Below are 20,996 nucleotides of genomic sequence, written 5' to 3' on the forward strand. Positions count from 1 at the left end.
GGACGGCCACCGGCGGTGAAATGCCTCCCGCCCATTACAACACGTCCAGAAACAATACTTAATTTCAGTGAACTTATACTAATCCTTAAAGACCTATCCTAGAGCCAGCAACAGCCACTGAAGAAATTACCCGACCTCCCTCACTCCAGCGGTTGCCCCTCCCCAGAGCCTTCCTAACCCGGTCCCCAGGATTCGGATCCACCCACCCCCCGCCCCCTCCGCCCCCCTCGGGCCCACGCGCGCCTTCCGCGCCCCCGCCCTCGCCAGCTCCGCCGCCCGGAGCGCCCCGCGGGCAGCCGGTGGCCGCGCGAGGCCCCTCCCCGAGCCGCGCGGAGGAAGCGGAGGCGGCGGCGGCGCGGAGACCTCGCCGCGCTCATGGCGTCACCGGGGTGAGTGCCGCGCTCGGGCCGGGCCGGGCGGGGGTGGGCGCGGCGGGGGGCGGCCTCCCTCCCCCCGGCCTCCTGCGCGGGCTCCGCGGACCCCGGCGACCTTGGGCCGACGCGGCGGCCGGGCCGGGCCGGGCCGGAGGGGGAGGGGAGCGCCCGGGGCTGTCGCTTCGGTTGGTTCGCTCGCCGGCGGCGGGGAAGCGGCCCGGACGCCCCGAGGGGCAGCGCAAGGGCGGGGACCCCTCGCGCCGGCCCCCGGGGAGTGCGGGCTGCGGGGTGCGCGGCGGGCCTGTGGGGCGGCGGCCCCGGGTCTGACCTTCCCTGCCTTCCGCCGGCTCCGTATTCAATGTTCTTTTCCGAGGAAACGATGGTGACGGGCAGAGTTTGCCATTTTTAAGAAATGCTACTTGCAAAATGAAACCTGCATGCGTAGGGCTACTGTTTGTTTTGGGAATGTGGTCGGTGAGCCGGCCATGCCCGTCCGGCTCCCCGGCTCCGGCTCCCGCTCCGGCGGAGGAAGACTCGACTCAAGGTCATGGCTGGAGCTGGCGGAGTCGTCATTTGACTGTTGTCCACCCTCCCGCGGGCGCAGACCTGGTGCGTGTGAGACGGATCAAGTTGTGCATCTTCCACTTCTCGGGCCCGTGTGGGTGCGGGCCTGCCCTGCGGGTGGAGGTGGTGGGCCAGGCCCGGGGGCGGGGGATGAGCGGTGCGGGGAGCGCCCCCCCCCCCAACAGTGACAGGCTCTGACCAGCTGTCACGGCACTTCCCGCCTTACCGGCTGCCTCTCGGCTTGGGGAGCAGTGGTCAGTACTTTGAGCTCATAAATGGATAAACAAGGGCCCATCCCTCCGAAGGCCGTGCTGATTCACCAGGGGGTCAAGGTCCCCAGCGGCAGGCCGGCCCTCAGGGCGGGGCAGCCTGCAGGTGGCCGAGCCTGGGTGGGGAAGCCATGAGGCCTGTTAGAAAGGGATGGTGCCTCTGGCATCCAGGCCCTCTGCCTGACAGGCATGGTCAGAAGGGGACTCAGTGCCAGGCTGGGTGCCCTTCTCTGAGGCAGGGCCCTGCACCGTGTCCCTGGAGAAGGTGGCCTTAGTGCAAACTTGATGTTTGCAGTTCCAGCTACTTGTGAATGACCCCACAAGTCTGCAGTTGGTGCAGATCTGTCAGTCCCCACTGCAAAGCCAGAGCCCCAAAACCTTTAGTGCACACTGTGCTGTTTCATGAAGAGAGCTGTGCCTTGATGCTGTGGACAGATCCGGGCCGGCCACACATCCAGAGGTGTCTGTTCTGCAGGCTTCGCTGACAGAGCTCAGCCTGGGAGGCCTGGCTTCCTTAGATCCTCTGGCCTGTCTCAGCTGCTGACCAGCGGGCGCTCGTCTGCTGAGCTCGGTGCTCTGGGAACGGTGCAGGGTTCAGGGCACGGATGGGAAGGGCACTGTGATGTCTGCTGGGTTGTTCGTGGAGGAGCTGTCAAGCCCCTTCTCGGTGCTTTCCACGTATTCAATTACCGAATCTTCTCCACAACCTTATCAATAAATCCTGTTTTTATCTCCATTTACAAGGTAGGAAACCGAGGCCTAGCTAAGCAGTGTAGGTTTAAAAACTGGTGTAGAACAATCACGTTAAGGGAGCTATATGGTTTATATTTGGTTAATGAAGCACAAACAAAAATGCCGGATTCTGTATTTTGTTCTGACCACAGAGTGTTCTGCACGAAGCTGAAGTGAGGATGTATTCTCGCTCTTTGTTGGTGTACGAAGCTGTGTGAGGAAAGCGGTTGTCCCTTCGGTTACGGTTTTACAAAAGTTGGTTGAAAAGGGAAGAACTTAGAAGTGGCTATTTCCTTTAAAGAAGGATTCCAGCCGCGGTTGTGCTTTCTGAGATCCACCGTGCCCGTCCGTGAGGATGGCCTTTGCTGTTGTAGTTCAGATGTGGTGGTTCTGTAGATTCTCTACATTGCAGCCTTTTTTTGGTTTGTTTTTTCTCCATTGATTTTTAGAGAGAGTGGGGAAGGAGGGGAGAGAAGGAGAGAGAAACATCATGTGAGAGAGACACAGAGATTGGTTGCTTCCCACACACACCCAACTGGCCACAGTCGGACACCTGCAACCTAGGTACGTGCCCTGGAACCCAGAGCCTTCGCACGGGGGCCTGATAACTCTAGCCCGGACCAGCGACACGGCTGCATGGTAGCTTTTCATAAAATTGTTAGTTGCCTTATTTTACTTTTAAAAATATGTTTTTAATGATTTTTTTTATAGAGACAGGAAGGGAGAGTGATAGAAAGAAACATTGATGAGAGAAACATCATCGATTGGCTGCCTCCTGCACGCCCCTTACAGGGGATGGAGCCCGCAACCCAGGCCTGTGCCCTGACCAGGAATGGAACCAGCAGCCTTTTGGTTCCTGGGTTGATTGATGCTCAACTGCTGAGCTACACTGGCCGGCTAGTTGCCTTATTTTTAAAAGTAAGTAATACATGTGCCTGGAACACATTTCAAAATGTATGGAAGGGAATTAGATGAAAATTCAGGGCCCCCTGCACCTGTTCCTTGCTGAGACTTGGTCTAAGCCAGAGATGCATTATGGCGGTGTTGTTGCCTCTTTCTCATGGATTTATAGATGTTTGTACTTCAAGAAAGCGAGCTCTTTGTCATTTTTGACACAAATACTTTTGTCCATCTGTCATTTGCCTTTTGAGTTTACCATACTCTGAGGTTTCAAGTCTTTAATCTTTTCTTTCAGTGTATTTTTTGTTTCATTTTCTAGTTTGACTCTTAGACTCATTTGGTATTGACTCTGGTGAAAGCAGCTTTAGGGGTTCCCTGTATTTTTCCAGGCAGTTGTGAGTAACAGTAGGCGCTGCGCTAGGGCCAGACCCTCCATTTGCCTGTGTCTCGCGTCACTCGCTGCAGGGTTTGTCCTCCTCCCTTACTGTTCGTTCTCAGAATTTTCCCCGTTAGTATTGGACAGCTCTTTCCCCACAGGATTGGCATATCTGTTTTTGAACCTAAATTCACTGATAGGCTTTTTGAGGGAGAATTGACTGTATTATTTTATTGTTGGTGTTAATCTTCCCCCGAGGGTATTTTTCCATTGATTTTTAAAAAAATATATTTTTATTGATCTCAGAGAGGAAGGGAGAGGGAGAGAGAGATAGAAACAGCAATGATGAGAATCATTGATTGGCTGCCTCTTGCATGCCCCCTACCAGGGATTGAGCCCACAATCCCCGGGCATGTGCCCCTGACTGGAATTGAACCTGGGACCCTTTAGTCTGCAGGCTGAGGCTCTATCCACTGAGCAAAACCAGCTAAGGCAGCGGTTCTCAACCTGTGGGTCGCGACCATCGGAAAACATATATAGCATATCAGATATTTACATTACGATTCATAACAGCAGCAAAATTACAGTTATGAAGTAGCAACGAAAATAATTTTATGGTTGGGGGTCACCACAACATGAGGAACTGTATTAAAGTTTCATGGCATTACGAAGGTTGAGAACCACTGAGCTAGGGCTTTCCATTAATTTTTAGAGAGAATGGGAGAGAGAGGGAAAGACAGAGAGAAACATTGATGTGAGAGAAACACATCGATTGGTTGCCTCCTGCTCAAGCCCCGACCAGGGCCCTGGCCCGGGAAGGAGCCTGCAACCAAGGTACGTGCCCTTGACCAGAATTGAACCTGGGACCCTCTGGTTTGCAGGCAGACGCTCTATCCACTGAGCCAACCCGGCTAGAGCTGGGGGAGAATTTACTTCAAGCTTTCCTTTCCCCAAACAGCTGGGCTTTTCATTTGTTCAAGTCTTATGTTCTTTCATATTCAGAGTCTTTTCATATACATGTTGCACATTTATAAGGTAGATGCCTCAGTTTCCCCTGGTTGATACTGTAAGTGGGAGTTTCCCCTCCATAGAGGGAAGGCAGCTGGGTGTCCCCAGCCCCCTGTTCTCTTTGTATGCAGTCGCACTGCAGTTGCCCTCGGGTTTCCCACGTCTCTCAGCACCGGGGCTATTTTCTGTTGTCATGGGCACATCAGCAAGTTCATCCTGCCTTCCTTGTGGGTCGTGCCTCTCCAGGGAAGGAGCGGCGGTGGTCTGGCCCGTGCATGATGGAGGGCTAACTTCCCCGGCCAGCAAGCCCCTTCCAGCCCCGTGTCTGTGCAGCATCCGCTGGGGGGTGGGGGGGGTGGGGGGGTGGGCCCTGTGCCCCGGGCTGGCACCTAGCACCAACCTGCTCGTGACCCCCTCCACCCTTTTCACCAAACCCTTCCACCTGAGCTAGGCAACCCTGTTGAGCCTGAACAGGAGAGGTTTCCTGGGGTCTCTCTCCCACGCTCTGGCCAGTCTGTTGACATCCTCACAGAGACTTGTAACCCGACCCTGCAGTGTCACCTCCGGTGCTGCCACCCAGGTCTGATCTTCATCTCGTCTTTGTCAACGTAAGACAGGCGTGTCGCTGGTACTGTGTGTCCTCAGAATCAAAGCCAGTTCTTAGGGCCTAGAAGCTCCATCCCATCTGACCTCACCTGCCGCCTCCCCTGCTGCTCACTCTGTACCGGCCTCACTGGGGCCCTGAGTGCCACCGGGCGTCTCCCTCTGCCTCTGCCGGGTCCACTACCCCCGGGAGAGCTGCATGGTGATGTCCTCACCTCCTGCCAAGCCTGTCGGACACAGGCCACTTGGGAGAACAGCCATGAGTGCCCTGTAGCTACAGCAGCATGCCCACCTGTTCACCACCCTGAACATCTTCCTGGGTGTCCTCTACTCAACACCCGTCATTGTTCATTGTCAGTCTCCCCCACTTCGTTGAGTGGAACCTAAGAGCAGGGATGTTTGTGCCCTTCACTGATGCATCCCAGACTTTTATAAAAGTTCCTAGCCCTAGCCGGTTTGGATGGGTGGATAGAGTGTCGGCCTGCAGATTGAAAGGTCCCGGGTTCAATTCCGGTCAAGAGCACATGCAGGCTCTATCTCCAGTAGGGGGCGTGCAAGAGGCAGCCCATCAATGACTCATCGTCATTGATGTGTCTGTCTCTCTGTCTCTCTCTCTCTCTCTTTCTCTTTCTCTCTCTCTCTCGCTCTTTCTCTCTCTCTCCCTTCCTCTCTGAAATCAATGAAAATATATTTTAAAAAAATTCTAGCAGCAGATGACCATGGGGATAAGTCCAAGAGAACATTGACTGCCTCCTGAAAACCCGCATCATGTCCGTCAGGCTCTCTGGATCCTGACACTAACCTTATGAGGTGTGCAGGGCCGTGACCACATGTGTATTCTGTAGAGCAGCGGTCGCCAACCGGTGGTCCACAGGCCACTGGTGGTCCATGAGATCCGAAAGGTTGGCGACCGCCGCTGTAGTGTGTGCAGTGAGTGTTGACGACCTCTTTCCAGCCCTGCTCTAGTGTAAATTCCTGCAGAATCGGGGCTGCAATGTCCTCTCCCCGGGCAAACCTGCGCAGCATGAACTCGGGGCGAGGACTGGGTGCTCAGGACACCTCCTCTCCTCGGAGCACCCTTAGTTGGGGTGTTGCAATATGGTTGCCCCAGGGCCTGCTGAAGGGCCTGGCAGGCAACCCGATGAGGGGGTGCCCCCTGGCCAGCGGATGCCGGGGCCCTTGGTCACCTTGCAGAGGTATGACCCCTAGTTATGGATGTTGTTGTGGGTTCACGTGTGCCCACCCTCCTCCTGAAACTTGTTGAAGTCCTAACCTGTAGCACCTGTGAATGTGACCTTTTTTTTTTTTTCAGTCAGCTCTTTGCAGAGTTGACTAGTTAAGATAAGGTTGCCCTGGCTGAGACTGGGCCTTAATCCAATGACTGATGTCCTCGTAAGAAGCAGAGAAGACACAGTCGCTCGAGGGGAGAACTGGGGCTGCAGCAGCCCCACACACTGGGCTTGAGCAAAACAAGTCCAAAACGGAGGTGCTGGAGCGTTGTTTCTTCTGGAAGCTCGAGAGAGTCTGTCCCGTGCCTCTCACCGAGTGTCTGGCAGCTGCTGTCCATCCTGGTGCTCCTGGGATGGGAGACACCTCCCTGCATCTCAGCCTCCAGTGTCATGTCTTCCTGTGTCCAGATGGTCCCCTTCCAGGGACCCAGCCATGGCACGAGGGGCCCATCCTATCCCAGTGTGGCCTCATCTTAATTTAACTTAGTACATTGGCAAAGACCCATTTCCAAACAAGTTCCCGTTAAGAGTCTGGGGTTAGGACTTGAACAAATCTTTTCTTTTTTTCGGGGGGGGGGGGGCGGCGGGGGGAGTCACAGTTCAACCCATAACATACACCAAGAGGGTTTGAGAAGGTTTGTAATAATTTTGTGAAGCTTCATGAGCAGAGTAACTGGCTTTGGCTTTGTTGTGTTTCGGGCCCACATGTGGAACTGGAGGGGCAAATGTCAGGTCTCTCTCTCTTTTTTTTTTTAACGCGTCACAAATTTGCGTGTCATCCTTGCACAGGGGCCATGCTAATCTTCTCTGTTTCATTCCAATTTTAGTATATGTGCTGCCGAGGCAAGCACAGGTGGCAGGTCTTGAAAGCTGTCGGCATCAAACAGCAAAAATTTTGTCAGAATCTTCATTATCCAAAGCAGTTAACCACATGCTGCCGATCACACTACAGTGAGCAGAGCACGTGTGCTCCCCGGTGGTTCTTCTGTGTGGATATGTTCTGTGCCTTCGTGTTTGATTGGCACCGTCAGGGAAGGAGCTGGGTTTGTTGTTAGGAATTGGCCCAGTTCTTGAGGTTTGGATGCGGTTCTGGGCACCGAGGGACACTGCAAGCTGCGCACAGCTCTGAGTGGTCACAGGCGCCTCCATTGTGTGTGTGTGTGTGTGTGTGTGTGTGTGTGTGTGTGCGGTCTCCTGAGCCAGACTCTCCAGGTGTAAGTACAAAGCCCCTGGGGTAGGTCCTCGGAGAGGCAGCCAGCGAGGCAGACACTGAGAATTGTCAGGGTCTGTTTTCTTTTATGTATTTATTTTATTTTTTTAACATTGTTAAAAATATTTATTTGGATACAATCCACCATAAAGAAGTCAGTAGAGGCCGAAACCGGTTTGGCTCAGTGGATAGAGCGTCGGCCTGCGGACTGAAAGGTCCTAGGTTCGATTCCGGTCAAGGGCATGTATCTGGGTTGCAGGCACATCCCCAGTAGGAGATGTGCAGGAGGCAGCTGATCGATGTTTCTCCCTCATCGATGTTTCTAACTCTCTATCTCTCTCCTTCCCTCTGTAAAAAAATCAATAAAATATATTTAAAAAAAAAAAAAGAAGAAGTCAGTAGAGGCTCCACTCTGCCGCAGAGGCGTCTGAGAAGAGCCCGTGCCGTTCAATTGGTGAACGTGTGAACGATGTCCCGTCTCTTGTGCCAGCCAGAGGGCACACCTTCCACGTTGTTACTGTCCATTGACTGCTTCCAAACCCAGACGACCAAACAGTCCTTTATCGCCAAAGTAAGCTCAGAGCAGTTGGTCAGGCATTCCAGGGTCTGCACCCCTCTTAAATCCCAGGTCAATCACGAGAGGGATAAAGCCCCAGTGGATGGCAAACTGGCCGCCCTTGAAGAGCTGCTTGGCCTCTGCTCGGCCTCTTTGCTCAGCTTCACCATGGTGACGGCCTGGGCGGCGCTGCGAGCACCCACTGCCGTGGCGGAGCCCTCTCTCCCTCTTTTTTTTTTTTTTAATATAATTGTTTTCTTTATTGATTAAGGTATTACATATGTGTATTATTTATCCACCCATTGTCACCCCAGTCCCCCACTCATGCCCTCACCCCCCTGGTGTCTCTGTCCATTGGTTAGGCCTATATGCTAGCATACAAGTCCTTCAGTTGATCTCTCCCCCTAACCCCCACCCTCCCCTACCTTCCCTCTGAGGTTTGACGGTCTGATTGATGCTTCTCTGTCTCTGGATCTGTTTTTGTTCATTGGTTTATGCTGTTCATTATATTCCATAAATGCGTGAGATCGTGTGATATTTATCTTTCTCCGACTGGCTTATTTCACTTAGCATAATGCTCTCCAGGTCCATCCATGTTGTTGCAAATGGTAAGAATTCCTTCTTTTTTACAGCAGCATAGTATTCCATTGTGTAGATGTACCACCGTTTTTAATCCACTCATCTGCTGATGGGTACTTAGGCTATTTCCAGTTCTTAGCTATGGTGAATTGTGCTGCTATGAACATAGGGGTGCATATATCCTTTCTGATTGGTGTTTCTGGTTTCTTGGGATATAGTCCTAGAAGTGGGGTCCCTGGGTCAAGTGGAAGTTCCATTTTTGATTTTTTTAGGAAACGCCATACTGTTTTCCACAGTGGCTGCACCAGTCTGCATTCCCACCCGCAGTGCACAGTGGTCAGGGTCTTGATGCTACCTGCATACGCGAAGGAAGTCCAGCGTGCACAGCAGGACATCCATCTCCTGACTGAGAAGCAGTCTATCACCCTTCGCCCTGGAGAGAAGTGTGTGGGGAGGTGCACCAGCAGGAAGGGGAGCCCGTGTGGTGCCGTGCGTGCCCCAGGCAGTGCCTGCGCTGGGCTCGCCTGTGCCTGTGCCCTGGTGTCTGGAGAGGACAGGAGAGGAAACCTCAGTAGCCCCCTCAGCAATGGAACAAGCCATAGAGTTAGTCCTGAGTCTTGTCAGTTCATGGAATGACCTGCAGAGCAACGTGACTAGATTGAAAGGAGAAGACGGGTTAACACGCCGAGTATTTTGCAAAGAGCAAAGGCCTTTCTTTGTACTTTTCTGTGTCCTATATTTGTCGTATGTTTGGAATCAGACCCAGATATTAATGATATCAGTGGCTTTCAAACACTGCTGTGCTGAAAGCCCCCTTGCCCATGTCTGAAGCTGCTGGAAGGGTTGTTGGTTTTCTGTCTTGGTCTGGTCAGCTGTGGATGGCCTGAGGAGGCTCCCACGATTCAAGGTTGTTGTGACCAACCAAGTACCAGGACTGGGGGACTGAGCAGCAGACCTTTATGACGCTGCAGGCTGGTTTGGTTTCTGCTGGGGCTCCACTTCTGGCTTGTAGGTGCCTGCCTTCTTGCTGTGGCCTTTCCTGAGCCCACAGGCAGAGAGCCACCCGCAGGAACACCAGTCCCATCAGGTCAGGGCTGCGCCTTATGACCGCATTTGATCCCAGGCGGTGCCCCCCTTTCTCCAAATAGTCACAGTGGAGGTTATGGCTCCAGCATGGGGACTGGAAGGACACAGCTCAGGTACTGGAAGCAGAGTTGTCAGTGAAAAGCATTGGATGGCCCTCTCTGGTTTGGCTCAGTGGATAGAGTGTTGGCCTGCAGCCCAAAGGGTCCAGGTTTGGTTCCGGTTAAGGGCACATACCTTTGTTGTAGGCTCCTCCCAGGCCCTGGTCAGGGCTCGTGCAGGAGGCAACCCATAGATGTGTTTCTCTCACATTGATGTTTCTCTCTGTCTTTCCCTCTCTCTTCCCCTCTCCCTAAAAATCAATGGGAAAATATCCTGGGATGAAGATTAACAACAAAAAGCATTGGATGAAAGTGAGGTTTTGTTGCTGTTCTCACCTGGGCTTTAAATACCTGCCCTCAGGGGAACTCTTTTTAACCCATCCTGCTGTTTCCTTTTACGGTTGCTTTCTTCCCTTATTACAAAAGCAATATATGTTCTCTGCAGAACAGTGAGAAGGTGAACACCCATGTTTGCCAGCAGCAGTTCCTATGAAGTCAGTTACTTAGTGCACAGTGACCAGTATGGGGACTGGCACTCCTCAGAGAGGGCAGAGGGGGACCCAAGGAACATGCTGGCATAACCAGTGCGGTTCCTGAAATTTCCTGGGGGTGGGGGGGCGGGCGGGTAGGCGCGGGGACTGGTGCACACAGCGCTTGTGTTGCTGGTGGATTAAGCGGAGCTGGACTGTGTGTCTCCCAGGTGCCTGCCACAAACCACAGCTGACATTGGCTCGAAGAGGCCCCAGAGCATTGGGTCTCCTTGAGGCACCCACACACTGTGTTCTGGTCCTGACCCCCCTCCCCACAGCATCATTTTCATAGCCCTTCTAATTTTATTAAATAAGTACATGCTTGTATTTAACGACTTCAAATAAGACAGAATAAACTGATACTATACCCAGAAATATATAACCTGTATTAACTTTTAAGCGTTTTACTTAAAAATAATTTCTGCTTAGAAATAAATTATAAAAATAAAAATTCCCCTTATCAAGAGTGGCCTAACCCAGCTGGCATGGCTGAGTGGTTGAGTGTCGACCTATGAACCAGGAGGTCAGGGTTTGATTCCCGGTCAGGACACATGCCTGGATTGGGGGCTCGATCCCCATTGGGGGGCGTGGAGGAGGCAGCCAATCAATTATTCTGTCTCATCATTGATGTTTCTATCTTCCTCTCCCTCTCCCTTTCTCTCTGAAATCAATAAAAATATATTTTTAAAAAAGAGTGGCCTATTCTTGATAATTTAGCTCATTTGCCATTCTCATTTGTCGTTCTTTCTCTCGCTGTCTCTATGTGTCTGTATGTGTATACACACATGCACACATAAGTTACACACATGTGCCATTTTTTAAAAAGCATTAGAGGGCAAGTTGCATACATCATCGCCTTTATCCCTGAATCCTCCTGTGTCTATGTCCTAAGAATAGGGATGTTCTTACACAACCAGAGTACAGTTGTCAGCATCAGTAAACTTAACATGGACAGCACCCATATTTCAATTTGGTCAGCAGACCCGAAAGTTTCTCCTTCTATTTCAAGATCCAGTCGAGGGTGAGGTGTTGCGTTTTGCTTTCCTGCCTCTACAGCACTCAGTCTGGACCATGTCCTCAATACTTTCTGTTTGTGCTATGACTCTCATACTTTGGGAAAATGCAGTTTCCTCCCCATCTGGCATGAAGTTTCACTTTGGGTTTGTGCTCATGATTCCATCAGGGTTCAGCCTTCTCCGCCACAGCCCTCCCTTCTCGGGGTTACGGGGTTCTCTCCCTGGTACCTGGCAGGCTGTCGGAGAAGACATTGCGAAGCTGGACAGACACTTCGTCCTTGCCAGCGTTTCTGCCCGGACCTGGCGTCGTGGTGTTTTCTGTTTGTGATGCTGCACGTTGTGCCCTTCCAGCTGCCGCAGCTCCATGGAGACATCCTGTCATGACAAGCACCCTCGTCCCCCATTGGCTGCTCTGCTCATTGTCTGCACGCACTCATTGATTCCTGCTTTTCAGTGGCTTTTAATAACTGTATTTAGTGTTGTTCGTGCTCAAATTGTCCCAGATGTGGCAGTGGGAACCCCTTCAGCTGGCTGCTGTGTCCTGTGACATGCCCTGGAATTAATTAATTAATTAATTAATTTATTTATTTATTTATGTTTGAGCACTTTGTATTTTCTGAAATTAGATACTTAGGCTCGCCCGGTTCTTTCTCTGCTCCAGGTCTGGCATCAACCATTTCTCCATGGAGAGTTGGTGCCTGTTAGCGAGGAATGACTTTAAGGTGTGCTTGGTGTGCTCATTGCTGCTGTGGCCCTGTCAGTGGACAGAGCTAGGAAATCTACACATGTGTACGCACACACACAAACATATGTGCACACGAGCATGCAGGCAGGAATCACAAGGTCACACGTGGACCTGCATTCCCAGTGCGGCTCCGTGAGTCCTTTGTCTGACTTCTTCCACGCCTCATCTGTGTGTCCATCTTCAGCTGTGGGCCCTGGTTCCTGACCAAGGCAGCACGGTTCCTCATCCCTATGACGCACTTAAAATAGGATTCTGAAGTGGACTGTACTTATCACACCTATTCAAGAGTCAGGACCACCCCTCCCTGCCCATACTGTCCACTTTGGGTGAACACCTCTGGCTCTCCTGTGTCTACCTGCAGATAAATCATCATTGCTCTGTGCACACTCTCGCCTGACTTCCCCCCAACACCATTCTGCAACATCTTTTTAAAAAATATATTTTTTTATTGATTTCAGAGAGGAAGGGAGAGGGAGAAGGGGATAGAGACATCAATGATGAGAGAGAATCATTAATCAACTGCCTCCTGCACGCCCCACACTGAGGATCAAGCCCACATCCCAGGCATGTGCCCTGACTGGGAATCGAACTTCCTGGTTCATAGGTCAACACTCAACCACTGAGCTACACCGGCCAGGCTCCACAACATCTTATCCAACATGGCTTTGTCTACAAAATGAGATCCATAGAATACTTTGTAATGGTAGCAGAATAAGACTACATAGAACTCCCTGTTATTGGACTTTGCTTTTAAAATGTGTCCAGTTGTTTTCTGTGATATATAAAGCTGATATCAACATCTTTGTAACTAAATCTTAATTATCTCCTTAGGGTGGAAGTGGAGTTACTGGTCAGAGGGTATGTATATTTTTATGTCTTTGTGATGGCTCCTGGTTTTCCAGGCCCATGTCTCTCAGTGTGGCTGCACATCAGAACCACCAAGGGCACTTTCAGAAGCAGTGACGCCTGGCCCGGACTCAGAGCCTCTGAGAGTCTGGTTTCGAGGATCTGGGGTGCGAACAGGATTTGTAGTTTTTAAAGGCTCCCCAAGAGATTTTGATATGCAGCCAATGTGATATTTTATTATTTTAATTTTAATATCCTTCTGAAATTGTTTCAGACAGTCAGATTTGGGAGAAGTGGCCCCCGAAATAAAAGCCTCTGAGAGACCAGCAGCTGTGGCCATTGCAGGTAAGGTTGGGCCCGCCCACCCCCAGCAGACACTGCACAGGCTCTCTGTCCCTTCGAGATGCTGCTCCCAGCACCGCCCTGGCCAGGGGTCATGCACCTAAAAAGTAAATAAACATAGGCTTTGTTTTTCCATTCACAGAATATTCCATCGAGGAGTCCTTTAAACTTCTCTTTTATATTCAAACTAGGATTCAGTGTTACACAGGTGATGTCACACTGCTGTCCATTGGTCTCATATGAGCATATCATAACTGCCACCCGAGACATGTCTGGGCTGACTGACCAGTTTCTAATCTGGGCATCTCTGAGAGGGAAAGGTGTATGTTATTGGAACCGCAGGTATAACTTGGAACTGTCCTGGGCAGGCTGGGGCTTGGGGTCTTTCTGGTCATGGTCCCTATACGCTGGTTTGTCTTTCTCTAGACCAGTGGTTCTCAATCTTCCTAACGTCACGACCCTGTAATACAGCTCCTCATGTTGTGGTGATCCCCAATTTCATTGTAACAAATTGAACATAATTAAAGCATAGTGATTAATCACAAAAACAATATGTAATTATATATGTGTTTTCCGATGGTCCTAGGCGACCCCTGTGAAAGGGTCGTTCGACCCCCAAAGGGGTTGCGACCCACAGGTTGAGAACCGCTGCTCTAGAGATTTGCAAGGTGGGCTGTAGCTGCCCCTCGTGACTTAAGCTTTAAGGTGTGGCCACACTCCAGACACCTTCATTTCTCCTGGGAACTCACTTTGGATGTATCTTTCATAGATTTGGTATGTCTCCAAATTAATGTGTTTTATTGGATATTAATAGTGTTACGCAAAAATAACTCCACAAAATATGTAAATAAGTTTGGGTCAGTCACGTTTTGTTTTATTAATTCAAACAAATATTTATTCAGTGAGATACCACCTGACACCCACTTGAGTAGCAACTATAAAAAAAACTATAAAAAAACAAACAAACAGAAAAGAACCAGTGTTGGCCAAGATGTGGAGCAACTGGAACCCTCATGTACTGCTGGTGGGAGTGTAAGGGGTGCAGCTGCCGTGGGTGCAGGATGGCTCAAGGGGTTGAGAGGGGAAATGTGGGAAACTGCTTCCTGGGGACAGAGCCTTACTTTCAAGTGATGGAAATGTTTGGAGATAAGTAGACAAGAAGTGGAGGTGGCACAACTGGTGACTGTGCTAACTGCCACAGAATCACTCACTGTAAAATGGTTTTCTTCCCCAAAGGTTTTCCCTTTTTTGTTAAATACACATGACATAGTATTTACTATCTTAACCATTTCTAAGTGTACAGTTCAATGGCATTAAATGCATTCACATTGTACTGTGTCCATCAGCACCATCCATCCCATAACTTTACTCACCCTGTAAATAAGAAATTCTATACCCATTAAACCGTAACACCCCCTTCCCCTCCCCCAACCCCTGGCATCCACCATTACTCTGTCTGTCTGTACTGTAGGTACCTCCAATGAGGGACTCTGAACAGTATCTGTCTGGTTTTGACTGGCTTACTTCCTTCAGCATCAGGTTCCTCCATGCTGCAGCATTTTGCAGAACCTGCCATTATATATACAGACCCCGTTTTGTTTATCTGTGTATTCATTGATGGACACTCCTATGTTTTAGCTATTGTGAATAATGATATCAGAACACAGTGTGCACATATCTCTTCAAGACCTTGTTTTAGTGTTTGGAGGTGTACCCCTGACATGGAATTGCTGGGACATGTGGTCGCTCTAACTTGCTGACCAGACTCAGCGCATATGCATTTTTCTTCCAGATCTGGAATGGAGAGAAATGGAAGGAGATGACTGCGAGCTTCAGTATGGAGGTAGAAGCCACAGGGTTTGGTAACGGGGGTGGGTGGAGGGGGTGGGGGGTGGGGCAGGGGTAGGGAATGGGCAAAGTGAAACCTAAGTGAAGTTTTATGTTTTGAACAGTCAGGAGAACTTGCTGTCTTAGTGAGAAACACAGGGCTCTGAGTGTAGCTTAAACTAACCGGTGTGGGTCCCGGCCCCTGGTCTGATTGACACGCCTGTTCCTTTGCTGTTGCAGATGGTATGAACGAGGCTCAGGACGGTGACTTTCCAACAGGTATGTGTCTCCTCTCACGTTCTCTGCTCAGCGTCCTGTCCTGTTGAAGGAAATAGCGTCACCGCTGCTGGTTCTCACCCTGGCTGCATCAAACTCACCTCCAGTCCAGCAGCCCTTTATATCAACTCATATATTAGTAATTCTGCCGGAAAACAAGCCCCTGGGAGTGTCACGTTAGAGAGGAACATAGTGAGTTGGCACTTTGGATGTTATTTTTAAACAAGTTCTCCGAGGGACTCTAAAGCCCAGCCAGTCTGTGCACCGCTCATGTGGTCTGTGGTTTCATGTACAGATCCACAGAGGGTCACACACTGGGCAGCAGTTGGCGTTTAAATAGGCTTGTTTGTGCTGGCTTTTCCCTACTGTACTTAACTACTTAAAAAATAAGGACAGTTGTTCCATGTCTGATGAGAAAAACAATGTCCCTGGTTTCATTCTGACAAAACTCAGAAACCTGAAGGGTTTCTTCTCCAGTGTCCCTCTCCCCACAAGTTGTGTCCCTGCAACAAGGTCTCCAGCCCGGGTCCGATGGCAGCCACGGCCCGAGAACCCGCTGAGTGCCCGTGCAGGCACAGGCAGCAGGTGGACCTTGCAGGGGAGTGAGACATGTGTCCCTGTGCCCAGTGCTGCTGGCCCCACGTGCCCTGAGCCCGTCCCATGTGGCTCCATGAGCACCTACGGCAGCATCACAGGCGGTGCTTCCTCTCTCGAGAAAGGAATGGAGAGAATCCTGGAGAGCAGCAGGAGGTTTAATTATTCTGTTGGCTTATGTAGCATTTAAAGCGACTAATTATGTGTAGTATGGAAATTGGTGAGAGCCATGGCCAACACAGAGAAGTGGATGAAACTTGGCAGGGCCTGACTGTTATGAGCATCCCGAGTTTGTAAGAGTCTGTATCGTAATGGCTGACATGTGAAGATCTGAATAAATAAGTGCAGAAGTACGATAATCTCTAATAAATACTTGAATACAATGAAAATGTAAACCCATAGTATTTGGCCTCAGAGTGCAAAATAGATTAGCTATGATCTGCAGCACTGTGTACCTAGTAACAACTCCCTGTCTCCAGTTTTGAAAAGAGAAAAGAACATGAATAAGAAAATCAAGTGACTCGGTGATGGTGTCACCGTGGAAAATCTCCGGTGACAGTGTGAGGGCTTCACTGCTGCCGAGTGTGGGGAGCCTGCCTCCTGACATACAGCGTTCACCCAGGCGGCTGCTCTGGTCTTGGTGCTGCTGGAGCCCGTAGTTCCAGAGAAGCAGCCATGTAGACGTCTGCATGTGGCCCTGGCGGCCTGTCCTCACCCCTCTCCTGTCCCACGGGTCTGCCTGTGCTGGGACTGGGTGGTGTGATGCATGTGTGTCTTCGTCTTAGGGGCCCAGGGCGTCCTGCTGCTGGCGCCCCTTCCTGCCTCTACCCTGGGCCCCACCCTCTCAGCGAGCACTTACATCTTCGTTTCCCTCCACAGTGGAGAGGAGCCGGCTGCAGGAAATGCTGTCGCTGTTGGGACTGGAGACACACCAGGCCCAGAAACTGGGCCTGCAGGACGCCCTGCAAATCAGCAGTGACAGTGTGAGGAACTGGGCGCCTCAGGCCCCCAGAGACCTGCCCTGGACCTTCCTGAGGAAGCTGCAGGCCCGCAGCACTGAGGCCCGGAGCACTGCAGTGCTGGCCTCGCCCTCGGGTGCCCGGCCCGCGGAGAAGGAGAGCCAGATGGAGGAGGAGGTCATCTACTGGGACACAGCAGACGACATCTCCGCGGACATCTACTCCTTCTCGGAGCTGCCCACGCCCGACACGCCCGTGAACCCCCTGGACCTGCTCTGTGCCTTGCTGCTCGCCTCCGATGGGTTCCTGCAGCAGGAAATCGTGCTGAGGATGTCTCTCTGCCAGTTTGCGCTCCCACTCGTTCTGCCTGACTCGGAGCACCATGCCCACACCTTCCTGCTGTGGGCCATGCGGGGTGTCGTGCGGACGTGGTGGGCACAGCCCCCGAGGGGCTCGGGCAGCCTCAGGGAGGACAGTGTGGTCCTGGCCCGGGCACCTGCCTTCGCCTTTGTGCGCATGGAGGTCAGCAGCAACTCCAAGTCCCAGCTGCTCAACGCCGTGCTCAGCCCGGGCCACAGGCAGCGCGACTGCTTCTGGCACCGGGACCTGAGCCTGGGCACCAGCCCCCGGGAGATCGCGGACGGGCTGGTGGAGGTCTCCTGGCTCCTGCCCACCGGCAGGGAGGACCTGGACCTTTGCCCAGAACCCGTGGCCTTTCTGAACCTCAGAGGTGACATTGGGTCTCACTGGCTGCAGTTTAAGCTCTTGACAGAGGTCTCCTCGGCCGTGTTCATTCTGACCGACAACATCAGCAAGAAGGAATACAAGCTATTGTCCTCCATGAAAGGGTCGGCCACCAAGTACTACTTCATCCTGAGTCCCTACCGTGGGAAGCGGAACTCCAACCTGCGGTTCCTGAACAGGCTGACCCCTGTGCTGAGGATGGACCACTCCCACGTGCTCGTCAAGGTCAGCAGCACAGATGGTGCCCGCTTCACACGCAGGGTCCGCGCCATCGTGGCGAGCGTGGCCCGGTCCCCCTGCAGGAGGGTGTCTGTGGAGGACATGGCCCATGCAGCCCGAAGGCTGGGGCTGAAGGTGGACGAGGACTGTGAGGAGTGCCAGCGGGCAAAGGACCGGATGGAGCGGATCACCAGGAGCATCCGAGACCCCGATGCCTACCGCAGGGAAGAGCTGAGGCTGCAGGGCGAGCCGTGGAGGAAAGCAGCTCGTGTGGAGAAGGAGCTGTGCCAGGCGCAGTGGGCCGGGGACCCGGCGGACAAGCGCCGGGCCGAGCTGAGGCAGCGGCTGCTGGAACTTCGCACGCAGCAGAGTGGCCACGACCCTGCGGGGGGCATGCAGGAGTTCATTGCAGGCATCAGCTGCCCCTCTCTGGGCGAGAGGCAGTATTTCCTGAGGTGGATGGAGTGGGGCCTGGCCTGGGTGGCCCAGCCAAGGCCAAGGCAGCTTCCAGAGGCAGCTCCGACCCTGAGACCAAAGCAGGGTGGGGCTGGGGACCGAGAGCCGCTCTGGCCGGAGCCCTTGGGGGTGGAGCACTTCCTGCGGGAGATGGGACAGTTTTACGAGGCAGAGAGCTGCCTGGTGGAGGCTGGGAAGCTGCCCACAGGCCAGAGGCGGTTCGCCCACTTCCCAGGCTTGGCCTTGGAGCTGCTGGTGAGGGGGCTGCCCCTGGAGCTGGTTGACGGGAGCACGCGGAGCACCCCCCTGCGCTGGGTCACGGGGCTCTTGAAGGAGCTGCACACGCGCCTGGAGAGAAGGTCACGGCTGGTAGTGCTGTCAGCGCTGGGCGTGCCCGGAACCGGGAAGTCCACTCTTCTCAACACCATGTTTGGGCTTCGGTTTGCCACAGGGAGGGGTCGGGGTCCTCGAGGGGCCTTCATGCAGCTTGTCACAGTGGCCGAGAGCTTCAGCCAGGACCTGGGCTGTGACCACATCCTGGTAATAGATTCAGGAGGGTTGATAGCAGGCGCCCCAGCCACAGCTGGGGAGCGCTTTGAGCTGGAGGCCTCCCTGGCCACTTTGATTATGGGGCTGAGCGATGTCACCGTGGTCAGCTTAGCGGAAACAAGGGATATCCCACCGGCTATTTTACATGCCTTCCTGCGGCTGGAGAAAACGGGGCACATGCCCAACTACCAGTTTGTGTACCAGAACCTTCATGACACGTCTGCCCCTGGCCCGAAGCCACGGGAGAGGAGGCCGCTACTGGAGTCACCCTCGGACATGAGCAGAGCCTCCACACACGTGGACAAGCAGGGAGACGGCCTCCGGACGCTGGCGGACCTGGCCTTCTGTGACCCTGAGAAGCAGCACGTCTGGCATGTTCCTGGCCTGTGGCACGGAGCGCCTCCCATGGCTGCCGTGAGCTTGGGGTACAGTGAGGCCGTGTTTGAGCTGAAGAGATGCCTGCTGGAGAACATCAGGAACGGCCTGTCCGACCCCCACAGGAATATCCACCAGCTCATTGAACTGGTGGGACTGCTGTGAGCGTGGCAGCTTGAGGGTGTCCACCTGGGGCTGGCCCCTGACGCGCTGCTGTCCTGCCCATGGGAGAAGGTAGAAAAGCAAATACGGGTCCTGGAGTTTCCTACCCTATTAAGCTGCAGAGGCTGTGGGTGTGGAGCAGCTCTGGGGGAATGCATCCAGGACTATGTCTCAGCTCCTTGGGCGGCCCGTGGTGGGGCCTCTTTCATCGGTGCCTGGAGTGGAGAGGTGCTCTCTCTCCATCACGCAGCCGGCACACCAGTCCCAGGAGAGGGCTGGGGAAGGGGCCCCAGGAAACATACAGGCTTCCCTCCAGTGCATCGTCGGTGGGTCCATGCTGCCTGGACAGAGCGCCCATGTGGCAAGTCTATTTATCGCCTGACGTGAAGCCCTCCCCGGCCCCGCCCTGCTCACCCTGCTGCACCTCGTGCCCTGCAGCACCTGGTATACAGCTCCCCATGACAGGAACACGTGCTCACGGACCAGCCCCGCCCCCAGACTGTGCGCTCTTTGAGGGCAGGGGCTGTGTTACCCAACTTTGTCCCGCCAGGGCCTGGTACACTGTGGGCGCGTTAATAAAAGTTTGTGAAACGAATGGATGCGTGAGTGAGAGGAGCAGGCGGTTCCGCTCCGGGCCTGATGTTCCCGCTTCCTCCGAGAGGATCAGTGTTTTTCTGAGGGAGGGTGTGCAGGGGACCCCTGAGAGGAGGTCCCTTCTAGGCTGTTACTGGGAACAGGAAATGTTCCTGCAACCATCCCCATCACTGTCCCCTTCTGTAGGGAGGGAAGGGGCCCAGAGCAGTGGACCTGGGAGGGCAGAGCTGCTAGGGAGCCGCTGCCCTAGGCACCGGGCCTCCACTTCCTGGTTCCCGTTCCCAGCGCCCACACAGCAGGCTCACCCACCGGACCACGGTGCCAGCCCTGACTTTGCTGCCGTGCTCCTGGGACCAGCCTTCTTCCCTGCCACCATTTGAGCCGGAATTTGGGGCCCCTCTCTGGTCGATTCTCCAGCTGAAGTCCTGGCCTGCACTGGCCCCATCAAGGTCACTGCGGAGCCACGGAGCCCAGTCCCAGCAGTGGCACCAGCTCTGGGGATCTCAGCTCAGTCCTTGGGCCTCCTCCCCTATTTTGTGGCTTCAGGAAAACTCGGCCGGAGGTGGTGGCCCGAGCTCCTCTGTGTCCTTTATTCCTTTTGCCAGACCCAGTCAGTCAGCCTCGGTCTGGAGCAGCTTCCTCGAGCCAGGCCCCTCGGCCCCTCGGCCCTTCGCTGCATCCCAGGACACCGTGGCTTCCTTGGTGTTTGGGATGTTGTTGCCGGGCGCTGTGAGTCTCAAGACTCAAACTCTGGAAACCTAACCTGCGGAAAACGTTTTCTCTTCTGAAACTTCAGAGTCTGTAGTCCTCAGGCACTGGAAGCTCATCTCTTTCTGGATCAGTAAGTGACACACGTTTTTAGGTGTTGGTTCACAGGAAATACTTATACTTCCCATTACTTTGCTTCTCCAGCTCAGTGGGACGTTCACCCAGGATCCTTCTGGGCCTAAATCCAGGCACTGGGAACCTGTCTTAGAATTGCTGTAACCCCTTTAAAATTGAGTCCAGCTATTCCAGAAATCTGACCTGGGGAAGCTAGCCCTACTGGTTCCCTACCAGTCAAGGGTTCTTTTTTTTTTTTTTTTTTTTCAGTCAAGGGTTCTTTATGAGGGGGGTCTATCCATTGTCCAAAGTTAAGGTTCAGTTATTGAATTCCTGAAAGTCAGGTGTGTGATTTT

General features: G+C 53.0%; 1 protein-coding gene and 1 pseudogene across 2 annotated transcripts; one reads left to right on the top strand and one right to left on the bottom strand.

The window, feature by feature from the left end:
* Window positions 1-333: 333 nt before the first annotated feature.
* LOC308526663 (up-regulator of cell proliferation-like) lies at window positions 334-19,819 on the top strand. Its single transcript, XM_081101846.1, has 6 exons — window positions 334-389; window positions 12,707-12,733; window positions 12,996-13,066; window positions 14,856-14,906; window positions 15,131-15,169; window positions 16,640-19,819. The coding sequence occupies exons 1-6, from the start codon at window positions 376-378 to the stop codon at window positions 19,225-19,227; spliced, it is 2,790 nt and encodes a 929-aa protein (XP_080957972.1). The 5' UTR covers window positions 334-375; the 3' UTR covers window positions 19,228-19,819.
* Window positions 7,826-7,991, bottom strand: LOC308527282 (mitochondrial import receptor subunit TOM7 homolog; annotated as a pseudogene). The gene has a single exon. The product of its transcript is annotated as a mitochondrial import receptor subunit TOM7 homolog (transcript).
* Window positions 19,820-20,996: the final 1,177 nt, after the last annotated feature.

Source organism: Myotis nattereri, assembly GCF_964212035.1.
Source record: "Myotis nattereri genome assembly, chromosome: 11".
Classification (NCBI taxonomy): Eukaryota; Metazoa; Chordata; class Mammalia; order Chiroptera; family Vespertilionidae; genus Myotis; species Myotis nattereri.